At 48.9% G+C, this 12,520-nt stretch overlaps 1 protein-coding gene across 1 annotated transcript; it reads right to left on the bottom strand.

The window, feature by feature from the left end:
* Window positions 1-2,984: 2,984 nt before the first annotated feature.
* Window positions 2,985-10,925, bottom strand: LOC131277102 (endogenous retrovirus group S71 member 1 Env polyprotein-like). Its single transcript, XM_058290986.2, has 2 exons — window positions 10,768-10,925; window positions 2,985-5,621 (listed from the first exon to the last, which is right to left on the bottom strand). Exon 2 carries the CDS (start codon window positions 5,293-5,295, stop codon window positions 4,246-4,248), a length of 1,050 nt encoding a protein of 349 aa, XP_058146969.1. The 5' UTR covers window positions 5,296-5,621; window positions 10,768-10,925; the 3' UTR covers window positions 2,985-4,245.
* Between the last annotated feature and the right edge of the window lie 1,595 nt (window positions 10,926-12,520).

A 12,520-nucleotide genomic window follows, 5' to 3' on the forward strand; every position in this document is an offset into this window, starting at 1 on the left:
TATATATGAAAAACCCACAACTATCATCATATTCAATGGGGAAATACTAAAATCTTTCCCTCTAAGATCAGGAGCTGTCATTGCTCCCATTTAACATTCTGTTAGAAGTACTTGTGCAATCACTTATGGAAGAAAATTATATAAAAGGCATCAAAGGTGGAAAGGAAGATTTAAGAATCTCACTATTTTCAGATGATATGATCCTTCATTACTGTGATACATTTGTTACAACTGATGAACCCATATTGAAGTACTGCTACTAAACACAGAGGGTTCAGATTCCATGAGGCAGATGGTTGGAACTATCATGAGTGTAGTTTTCAGGCACTCTCTGTTCCTTGGAATGGGTGTTGTCCATCATCATCTCCTTGTTGGTTGTTCTGGGTGAGTCCAATGAACTGGAGAGTAGGTGTTGCAACTCTGCTGAGATTCAGGGCTCATCTAGCATATGGACGGACCAAAGATTTATAAATGATCTATGAGTATAAAAGATCTATAAATGATGGGAAGCAGCTGTGGCTCACTCAGTTGGGCTCCCGTCTACCATATGGGAGGCCCTGGGTTCACATCCCAGGGCCTCCTTGTGAAGGCAGGCTCACCCGCATACTGCAGAGCACCACCCAGCCCGCAGGCACCTCAGAGCACTGCCTGGCCTGCAGGTGCTATGAGGAGCTGACTCAGCAAGGTGACACAACAACAACAAAAAAGGGAGACAAGAAAAAAAAACACAGAAGAGTGCACAGCAAATGGACACAGAGAGCAGAGAGCAAGCAAGCTGCAAGGGGGGAGGGAAAATAAAAAATAAATAAATACAGACACAGAAGAAGACACAGCAAATGGACACAGAGAGCAGATAGCATGCAAAAAGCCACAAGGGGGGGGGATAAAAATAAAGATCTAAAAATGAGTCTATAAATGAGTCTAACTCTGTGACACTGGGGAACATAAATTCCAAAATAAGACCCACTGACAAGGTCCTGAATTTTTGAGCTATCTGCCCTGCTTATAGTTTCAAGACAATATTAAACTCCCATCCTGGGGAGTCTTGTTATGTTCTCAATTAGAGGGGCAAGAATCCCTTGAGAACATAGGCAGTGTCTAATTACAGAAAACATACTGCTATGTCAAGCCCTCAGTATTATTGCTATTAACTATGAACCTTATTTTTCAAAAATTAAAACTTAGTGTTTACCATAGGTTCCAAGGGGAGGGGAAGGGAAGAATAGAATAGATGGAACATAGGGCATTTTAGGGCATTAGAATTGTTCTGAATGGTCTTGCAAAAATGGATACATGCCATTTTAAATTTCGTCAAAACCTATGAAAGTGTGCAGTCCAAATGTAATCCATAATTTAAACCATTGACCATGGATGGTTAGTAGCAATGCTTCAATATTTTGTACATCAATTGTAACGAATGCACCATCCCATATAAAATGTTATTAATAAGGGAGAGTTGAAAAGGGGAAGGGCCTTGGGTATATGGGTATCCCCTATATTCTCTATGTAACTTTTCTGTAACCTAAAACTTCTTTGAAGATAAAATGGGAAAAAAAGACATCTGAGTAATATATGGAAGAAAATGTCACTGTACATATAAAGCAACAGATCTTACAGTGAGGAAAGGCAAAATGCCTAAAATATTTTTATTTCAAATTTTTATTTATTTATTTTATTTGTTAGTTTTAAAACTATCATTATTTCATTTTATTATTAACTTTATTTGGTATTTGTTGGCTTCATTTTTGGATAAGAGAATTATCACAACTGTGGCAGAGAAGGGTCACTGGTGCAGGGTGTCAGTGATGGGATGATACATAGTGAGGGGTTCACCTGGGGCAGGACTTTAAGGTATATGAATATGTTCAACTGTTCATAGGGCTTTGTCTGAGTGGGTCGAGAGCCACACAACTGAAAGAATATTAAGTTCCAAATCTGGGGAGTTCTTCTACATTCTCTAATAGGACAGCAAGAATCCCCTGAGTACAGGGGCAGTGCCTAGTGAAGGAAGACAGACCATTATGCCAGGCCCTTGATATTGATGACTATACTTATGATATAAGTGAAATTGAAACAGAACCAAGTATTATATATTGCCTAAGAGTTATCTCCTAAAAGCCTCCTTGTTGCTCAAATGTGGCCTCTCTCTAAGCCAAAATCAGCATATAAGCATACTAGCTTTCCCCCAGCATGGGTCATGACCCCTGGGAATGAACCTCTCTGGCACTGAGTGATTATTACCAAGCACCAACTAGCAATACATCTGTTAAGAGGCCTTGACCAAAACGGGAAAATATTAAACACAAATGAGTTTTTATGGCTAAGAGATTTCAAAGTGAACCAAGAGGTCATTCCGGAGTGCTGTGAGTTGCTATTCCAAGTTAGCAACCCCTGCTGTGGGCTGCTACTCTAAGTTAGCAACCTACGAGGACCGGGCGGGCTTCCACGGCTCGGCGGTGAGCCCCTAGGCCAACGCGTAGGCCTAGGTTCTCCAGGCGTGGGGGACGCGCGGTAAAAACCACGGAGACAGCCTGTGAGAATGAGCTAGTCCAATTTATTGCAGAAATACACTTGATTATATAAGGTCGGGTCAAGGGAGGGGTAGGAATTGGGGCGGGTAAACTACGGGGCGGTAGTGGATAGGCGGAACTGTGCAGGCAGCTATGAAGTAGGCGGTGATTAAGAAAGGGGGCAGATTATGAGTTGGCTAAGTGGACGGGACTGGCGGGAAGGATAGCAACGGCTGGAAAAGGGAGATAACAAAGGCTAGGAGGAGGGGTGAAGGGAGGCAGCAACAATTGCTCCTTTTGTTTTATAAAAAAAAAGGTGTGAGAGAGTAGAGGGATGGGCTGTGGAGGGTGAGAGAAAAAGAGGGCAGGATTGACTGGCGATGGGCAAATGACATATCATTTGGCCAGAATGTATGCATAGCCCTTAGGGTTGGTGCGTGCCGGTGCTAGACGAAATATCTAACGTGATGTTGCGCACGCTTTTTTGGGGTGGATAGCGCTGTGGCTAGCTTAACTGCGAAGAATTCTCAGACGTATAGCAATAAAGGGGGGCGGAGGGTGCACCCAAGCCCTTTACGCCGAGGGAAACAAACCCGTGCCGGCGGCTAAAGTCAGGGAGTTTCACAGCAAGCAGCTTCACAGGCGGGAAGTACGGTGGGAAGGGGGGTGAGGACGTGGTCGAGATTGAGGAATGGAATCAGAGGTAGCAAGACGTTGGTAATGGATTTGAACAAATGAGGAAAATACACTGTCAGCATGATCTTTCGCAAGGCGGATGATTCGTCGAATGGCCCAAGGACAAACGGTGAGACCTAGGATGATGAGCAGAACTGGGGTTAGTAACGGGAGGAGATAGGGGAGGAGGGGCTGCAGGAAGCCCCAGGAACCAGCAGTTTGGGCTCGTTCAAGTCGGCGTTGGTTGAGACCTTTTTCAAGTTCTTTTAAGCTGGAGTCTACTAAACCGGTATAGTTGGCATAGACGCAGCATTCTTCTCCCAGAGCTGCACATAGGCCACCTTCTTTGAGGAGGAGGAGGTCAAGGCCTCGGCGGTTTTGCAGGACAACTTCTGAAAGGGAATTGAGGGAGTCTCTAAGATATTTGACTGCATCTCGGAGGTAGATGATATCAGAGTCTACTGCTTGTCTGAGGTTTTGGAGGGCGGAGGCTTGTGTGGCTAGGGCTGCAACACCAGTGGCAGCTCCAGCTGTAGCTAGGAGGGAAGTGACAGTGAGTACAGCAGTAATAGGTTCGTGTTTGTGGAGGTAAATAGCTTCTTGAGTGTGGTCAAAGGTTCAAAGAAATGTAGAGGAGTGTGATAGATGACTCGAGGCGTGAGGAGGATGAGAGCACACGTTTCTTTGGTCTTGTTAAGTGTGGCAACAGATAAGCATGGGGTAAGTCCGGTGGAAGAGCAGAGCCATTGGGTGGTGTTTAGGGGAACTAAGTATTTGGCAGAGATGTTTGGGGAGGTATAGTTGGCACAGGCAGTAAGGCTAGGAGTGTGGGAAGAACGGGGGTGAATGCATAAACCTTTGGAAGAGATGTGCGTAAAAGTGAGTGGGACATGAGTAGATTGATTCCAATTGCAGGAAGAGGGGGAATCGTCGGTGGAGGAAGTAAAGAGTGGTGAAGGGATAGCAAGTGGATCATAGAGGGGGAGGCTGGGGGAAAGACACAACCAGCAAGAGCGAGTGAGGTTGGGGTGGGAGGCGTTGAGAGAGGAATAGGAGGCGTTTAGGAGTTTGAAGTAGGGACTAGAGGGGATGAGAGGATGTGGTTGTATACCTGAAGCGGGGGGGGGGAAGTGGGGCTTGTAGAAGGGACGACGGCGGCCGAGGTGGAAGAGATTTTGAGGGGAGTAGATGAGGACAGAAGAAGGTGAACAGTGGGTGAGGGAGGAGGGTTAAGGATGTGGTTGGGACCAATAGCAGAGGGTGGGGCGGAGACAACACGCTTTTGGATTTCAAACAAAGCGCCACGATCATAGTTGCTCATATACAACCGGAGTCCATAGGGGCAAGCGGCCAGCCATGTATCGTCGTTTGGGTTTTTTACTGTCAGCGAAATGAAGTCCCAATGGGAATTGTTGGCTACTTGGAGAGAGAGATACGGGTCTCTGTTGGGGGCGCCGGACCATCCATGGGCCATGGTCACACATCCCCAAGAGGGACAGTAGAAGTGTGATGGGTCATGACAACCTCGAGCACTAGCAGGACAGATGTAAAAACCAGACACAGGGTTAAATTGAGGGCCAAGGAGACGATTGTTTCGAGAAAGCAGGCATGCTGTATTCCCGCCTCGACAGGATGAGGAATGGTGGAAGCCTACTTTTGCTTTTTTGATGTTACTCACTTGGCATTTGGGACGGAAGGAAATTCCAGCAAGAGGGCAGATGTGCGTGAAAAAGGAGGGAGCGACACTAGTAACATTATAAGCGAGAACACGTTTTTCTGGAAATGTCTGCAGGGTCCAGTTGAATGGCTGATGGGAGGAGGAGCTTTGGGCAGAGGAGGCTAGAGACAACATGAGAATGAGGAGATGGATGAGGTAGGGGAGGGTAGGGGAACAGGAGGCGGGGGTGTGAACAGAGCGGGCTCGTCGGAGGAGTTGGAGAACTTGGCGTTCGATGGGGTCATCATCTTCAAGGGAAAGACGGCTTAGGCGGCGGGCAAAGAAACGTTGTCGACGTCGTTCGCAGCGAGAAAGAGCTGGTGTGGTTCCCATGGACGACGGTGTCGGAGAGGTAGACTCGGGTGAATTTACCTGGGGGCGTATAGTGGTCATGGGAGAAGGATGAGGAGAGAGGTGAAAATGCCAATTAAAAGTAGAAAGGCGACAGCGAGGAGGAGGCGTTGACGGAGGTTCCAATCTGTTGGGGCTGTAGCTGCGAGGCAAACAGCTGAGAAGATTGTTAAGAAAATGAAAATTACAAGAAAGAAGCAGAGTAAGAGTGGGTGTGAGGGGAGCTTGAGGAGCATCTGCACTGAGAGTTCTTTTCTGATGAACTATAAAGCACGTTTTGGTGAAGGTCAGGCACTTTTCAACGGCGGGTTGCGGAGGTAGCAAAGGCTTTTCTTGTGGAGTATGCAGAGTTGGGTCCTTTGAGAGATCTGTAATGACAAAAGAAGGAGAAGAGAGCCCTCATAGAGGAGGGGCAATCAGCAGAAAGAAACTCGGAGAGAGCACTTATTTAAATATAAGCATTTCAGGGAGGGGCTGGTTGGTGCTGAATTTGAGCGAATGGGGCGACATCTGGGCCTCCGCTGTCAATGTTGTCTCTCACGGAGGGCATAGGGTACTTATCATTAAGGGGAACCTTGGGGTCGGTGGCAGGCCTGATATAGCGCCCAGGAACCCAGAGTGGTTGTGGCTCAGAGTCTGGGAAGATACAAGCAAAACCTCTCCCCTGTGCTAGCAAGGGAGCCGGGTCCTGCCAAAGATTTGTGGCAGGGTCTTTCCAGTGAACAAGAGGGACTGCGAGGGTTGCCACATGGGTCCCCAATGTTTGTGGGTTGGGGAAAGTCCCTTGTCATCGAAGGTCAGGAGATTGTGATGAATAAGGCAGGCAGTGATGACGTCAGCAGGGGCTTTATGGGGGGAGGAAGCTCTTTCTTTTTGAATGAGTAGCTTGAGCTGTTGGTGAGTGCGCTCAACAATTCCTTGCCCTTGTGGATTGTAGGGGATGCCAAAATGGTGTGTGATGTGGTACATTTGTACGAAGCTGGCAAAGGTGGCACTGCGATAGGCTGGTCCATTGTCGGTTTTGAGATCCCAGGGAATTCCCATGAATAGAATGGCTTGTCGGAGTGCTTTGATGCAATGTGCAATGTTTAGCGCTCTCTCCTGTGAGGGGCACGGCATAGCACAGGTGCGAGAAAGTATCAACTGCAACATGAAGATACTTAAGGCGTCCAAAGGCGCTAACGTGTGTGACGTCAAGTTGCCAGTGGGAGTTAGGCCGTAGGCCGCGGGGATTAGCTCCGCGGGGCTGCAAGGGTCCAAGAGGCAGCAAAGGTGCACATGTTTGGCAGGAGCGCACAAGATGTTTGCATGTTTCAATGGGGAGGTCTGGGAAGAGCTTTTGAATGGATCGCGCTGAGAAGTGGAATTGAGAGTGTAGGAGCTTAGCTTGGTTGACAAAGTCTCCCAGTCTTGTTTTGTCAGTGAGGTTTTCTTGAATGGCAACTGGGCATACATGGCGGCCGGATGCTAAAGCGTCGGCAAGGGCATTTCCTTGAGCTAGCGGTCCTGGCAGGCCAGAGTGACTTCTGATATGAGCAATGAACCAGGGTTGTTGCCTTTCTTCAAGCAGTCGCTGTACAAAAGCGAGTGCTTGGTCAATAGTTAAGTCACTGGGTAGGAAAGTAGCAAGCGGGAGGCTACGACACACTTGTAAAGTGTATAAGCTGTCTGTGAAGATGTTAAGAGGCTGGTCCGGGTAGAGATTGAGGACTGCGGCGACAGCTAAAAGTTCACCTGTTTGGACAGAAAAGTCATTAGCAAACACCAATTGTTGTGGCTTAGGTTCTCTTGGCGTATATATGACAGCAGCGAATGCCTTTTTTGAAGCATCGGTGAAAGCAGTGATGGCAAAAGGAATTGGCTTTCTTGCGGGCAGCGGATGGAACGGGTTGGAAAATGCTAATTGAGATACCCCTTGTAGTAGTGGATGATGCGGATAGTGATTGTCAAAAGAGCCACGAAAGAATTCTATTAGGCCTTGCATTTGGGCATTATTCATGATGAGAGAGGTAACTTCTTTTGCATCAAAGGGCCAAACGATGGTGTGTGGCGGGACGCTGTACGTTTGTATGGAGAGAAGTACTAAGTCAGTGGCTAATGTGATCCAAGCCCTTGTAAATGGGCAGATTTTTGGGAGTTTACTTTTTGACGTGTGTAGAAAAAGAAGAGGACCATCTTGCCATAGGAGACCTGTTGGGGTGACTGGTGTTGGCAAAACTAAGGCAAGGATTGGGAGATCAGGAGAGAATCGCTCTAGGCGGCATTGCTGGAGTGCAGCATTTACTTGTTGGATGGCTTCTTTGGCAGCTGGGGTGATGGTGATGGGGCGAACGACTGCAGCGGATGGACTGCACTTAGTCTGCAGGAGCTCGAAAAGGGGTTGCATTTGCGCTGTTGTGATGGGGAGTGCTGATCGAAGCCAATTGATTTGTCCGCAAAGCCGTTGGAGCTCAGTCAGCGTCATGTGATCAGAAACATGGATTTGCGGGCTGGTGGGCCGAATATATTGATGAAAATGAAAGCCTAAGAACTGGAAAGGTGGCTGGGGGTTGACTTTGTCAGGTTGCACTATTAATCCAAGACTTGAGAGGTTTGTCGTAACTGCAGAGAGTAGATCATTGAGAAGTGTTTTAGAACTTGCTGCTAAAAGAAGGTCATCCATATAGTGGATGATGTATGTGTGCTCTGGATGGAACTTAGAGCGTAGCGGCTCAATGGCATGATTGACATAGAGCTGACATATAGTTGGACTGTTCCGCATACCTTGTGGTAGTACTCGCCATTGGAATCCGAGTGCTGCTCCTTGATTGTTGGTACGCGGGACTGTAAACGCAAATCGTGGACAGTCTCGCGGGTGAAGAGGAATGGAGAAAAAGCAATCTTTGATGTCAATGGTGGCTGCATAAAAATGCTGAGGGACTGCAGTGGGATGCGGGCAACCAGGCTGAGGTGATCCCGTTGGCTTAATACGTTTGTTAATTTCTCGAAGGTCATGAAGGAGGCGGAACTTGCTCATGTTCTTCTTATTGATGACGAAGACTGGCGAATTGTAGGGACTGGTAGATGGCTCAATATGCCCTGCTTGTAGCTGTTCTTCGACGAGGGCAGAGAGAGCTTGCAGTTTATGAGTTGGCAAGGGCCACTGCTCGACCCAGATGGGCTCCTCTGTGTCCCATTCCAGAGGGATAGGGTCAGGTCTTGAGATGGGAGCAGTGGCCCCTATAAGGGGGGGGGGGCGGTGCAGCTATGAAGGCTTCTGTGGTTATTCGAGCTTTTAGCTGGCTGAGTACATCTCTTCCCCACAGGATGGTTTGGACTGAAGAAAGGACGAGTGGACGAATCTGGCCTTCGTGACCTTCTCGGTCGCTCCAATGCAGAGGCTGGGAGGTTTTCCAGGAGGTAGCAGCTCCCGTGGCGCCGATGACTTGAGGGCCGGTTTCGAGGGGCCAATGATTGAAGGCGGCGATTTCAAAGGGAATACAAGAGATTTCAGCACCAGAGTCTAAGAGCCCTTCAAGCCATTGTCCGTTTATTTTAAGCTCTAAGGAAGGTTTTTGGTGACGTTTGATAGGCATTGTCCACATTAAGGTTTTGGAGCTCTCTGGAGGGCCTCTTGGGGGAGGGGCTGAGGCCTGCCCCGCTGGAAGTTTAAAGGCTGGGAGATACGTTGCGATGAGCGGCAATCGCGGGCCCAGTGATACCCCTTGCCACAGCGCGGGCATGGTGTGGGGGGGCCTCTTGGTCTGTGCAGTGCTACGGCAGGGCGGGGAGCTGCCTGTTGAGGGCACTCGCGGACAAAATGACCGGGCTGACCGCATCGAAAGCAGGCAGAAGTGGAGGCAGATGACACAGCCATGGCAGAAGCGAAGGCAGCAGTAAGTGCTTTAGTCTGTGGGTCAATATCTCGACAAGCCAATACCCATTCATGTATTGGCTTGTCACGGATAGGAAGAATAACGGCCCGGAAGGGTGCAAGGCACCCATCGAGAATGAGTTCTTTTGCTAACACAAACTGAGCATCTTCGTTAGTAATTTTCCGCTGGCATGCTTCTAAAACGCGTGCGACAAATGCTGGAAATGTTTCTTGCGAGTCTTGAAGCATTTGCGCAAATTTGGTGGACTGCTTGGTAGAAACTAAAGAGAACGATCGCTGGACAAGAGCTTTTACTCGGTGCCAAAACCCTGGATCTATGTTTATATAAGAACGAGGGTCAGCATAGTTGTTAATTCCTGTGTAGGCATCAGCTGGATCTTGGATACCCGCCTGGACATTTTCTACCACTTGCTTATCAACAGCTACTTGATAGTAAGCACGCCATTCAAGGAACTGGCCTGGCGGAAGGATGGAATGGGCTAGAGAAATCCAGTCATAAGGAAGAGCAAGTTGAACCCCTAACTCTTCTATTAATTGTTGGACATATGGGCTACCTATGCCGTCTTCTTTAACAGCTTTGCGAAGAGTTTTAACTTCTTCAGCTGTGAAGGGAAGCCAAGTCTGAGGGCGTTGCTGCGTGGGCAGCGGGTTGAGCGGGTATAGCTGGGGGGCGGGAGAATGTGCTTCGCTAGAAGCAGGTGGGGAGCTGCTGCCATACGGTGGTGGCGAGGGATGAACGGTAGCGGGAAACAGATGAGAGAATGATGGCTTAGCAGCGTCAAGGCGGCAACAAACTGGCGGCGGGATATTTTTGGGCGCTGGACAAGATGGCGGAGCGGCGACGTCACTTTTAGGCGCCTGCCAAGATGGCGATGTAGTTACGTCATTTTTGGGCGCCGGCCAAGATGGCGGCGAAGTCACGTCATTTCCGGGGGCCGGCCAAGATGGCGGCGAAGTCACGTCATTTCCGGGGGCCGGCCAAGATGGCGGCGACATTATGTCCGGGGCAGGGCCGGAAGATGACGAGACAGGGAGAGGCGGGTAAAGGTGAGAGGAGGCGCCTTTGTTCCCGCCGGTGGGCTCGGACATAGGTGAAGAAGAAGCCGGAAGTGCGCCATTTTGGGCAGAGGTGGAAGAAAAAGGAGAAAGTCCGCTATTTTGAGGAGCTACTGAAGCGGCTTCTGCGGGCCGTGGGGAGCGCGGGCGGGGAGGTTCACGCTCGAGAGCGGCGGCGAGCTGGTCAGACAGAGAATTTGGGTCGCCAGGATCATCGGGCTCATAGTCATTGGGTTGCTTAACTGATTTGTCTCGGATGGCTTCTGATGGTGCACCAAGGAGGCAGGCGCGTATGGCTACTAGAGCAGGCAGCAGGCCGTGCGGGAAAGACCGCTTTTCATGCTCTATGGCGGAGGTGACTCGATCTATGAGTCGAGAGTATGTGTCTGGGCTCCAGAGCTGGCAGGTGGCGAGCCACGGATTAAGAGGGAGTAGCAGGTCCCAATATTTTTGGAGCTGTTTTAGGGAAACGCGGACTCCATTGGTATCAAGCAGGGCGGCTAAAAGCCGAACCTGAGGGGTATGGTGTGAGGAGAGAGAGGTGCCCATAGTGGGAGAAGAAAAGACGGCGATGGGGTCCCTACCTGGAGAGCTGAAATGGTCGCCAGTAGACAGCAGCAGCAGCAGCAGAGAGGGGCCGGAGGGCGGTGGAAGGAAAGGATCCCGGGCGAGCCCCCTGCTGAGTGTTGCTATTCCAAGTTAGCAACCCCTGCTGTGGGCTGCTACTCTAAGTTAGCAACCTACGAGGACCGGGTGGGCTTCCACGGCTCGGCGGTGAGCCCCTAGGCCAACGCGTAGGCCTAGGTTCTCCAGGCGTGGGGGACGCGTGGTAAAAACCATGGAGACAGCTTGTGAGAATGAGCTAGTCCAATTTATTGTGGAAATACACTTGATTATATAAGGTCGGGTCAAGGGAGGGGTAGGAATTGGGGCGGGTAAACTACGGGGCGGTAGTGGATAGGCAGAACTGTGCAGGCAGCTATGAAGTAGGCGGTGATTAAGAAAGGGGGCAGATTATGAGTTGGCTAAGTGGACGGGACTGGCGGGAAGGATAGCAACGGCTGGAAAAGGGAGATAACAAAGGCTAGGAGGAGGGGTGAAGGGAGGCAGCAACACCGGAGGTTATGCTTATGCAACTCTCAGCAGGATCTCATTGACTGCCACAACAAACAGTGCTTCAAATAGCAGGACTCCTGAGGTGTCTGGAGACATCCAGAAACTGTAAGCAGGGAAAACAAGCTCAGGAGTTTGGCACCCTCTTAGTGAGACTTACTTTGGAATTTATGCTCCCCAATGTAACAGAGTTAAACTCATTTATAGTTTCCCTACACATGGCTCTTTGGCTCCTTTTATTTTAATCTATAATTAACACTATACTTGATAAATATATGTCCCAGAGACTTAAATCTTTGGTCTGTCCATGTGCCAGTTGAGCCCTGAATTTCAGCAGACTTGCAACACCTACTCTCCAGTTCAATGGACTCAGGACAACGAACAAGGAGAGGACAATGGACAACACCCTTCCCAAGGAACAGAGAATGTCTGCAACTCAAGCAAGATAGTTCCATCCATCTGCCCCATGGGATCTAAACCCCCTCTCAATTAGAAACAGAGTGGGCATCACCATCTCAACAAAAGGTGCTGGTGGACCTGGATATTCATAACCAAAAGAATGAAAGAGGGGAAGTGGATGTGGCTCAAGCTATTGGGCTCCCATCTACCATATAGGAGGTCCTGGGTTCAGTTCCCAGGGCCTCCTGGTGAAGGCAAGCTGGCCCACGTAGAGACCTGGCCCACATGGAGAGCTGGTCTGTGTGGAGAGCCAGCCTACGTGGTGCCCTAATGCAACAGGATGATGCAACAAAATGGAGACACAGAGGGAAAGACAATGAGAGACACAACAAACCAGGGAGCTAAGGTGACTCAAGCAATTGAGTGCCTCTCTTCCATGTTGGAAGGTCACAAGATTGGTTCCTGGTGCCTCCTAAAGAGATGAGAAGACAAGCAGACACAGAAGAACACACAGTGAATGGACACAGAGCAGACAGCAAGTACAAGCAGCAAGGGGTAACTAAATAAAATAAATCTTAAAAACAAAGACCCTATTTTACTCCCTATACAAGAATCAACTCATAAGGGATCAAATACCTAAACATAAAAGCCAGGACATAAATCTCCTAGACAATAATGTAAGGAAACATCCTCAAGATCTTATGGTAGGTGGTGGTCTCTTAAATCTTACATACAAAGTTCAAGCAATGAAAGAAAAAGTAGATAAGTGGAACCTCCTTAAAATTAAACACCTTTGCACCTCAAAGGACATTGTCAAAAGGTGAA

This window comes from Dasypus novemcinctus, chromosome X (assembly GCF_030445035.2).
Source record: "Dasypus novemcinctus isolate mDasNov1 chromosome X, mDasNov1.1.hap2, whole genome shotgun sequence".
Classification (NCBI taxonomy): Eukaryota; Metazoa; Chordata; class Mammalia; order Cingulata; family Dasypodidae; genus Dasypus; species Dasypus novemcinctus.

Coding starts and splice junctions, on each gene's coding strand:
- LOC131277102 (XM_058290986.2), bottom strand. CDS start 5,295: ATGACCACTATACGCCCCCAGGTAAATTCACCCGAGTCTACCTCTCCG.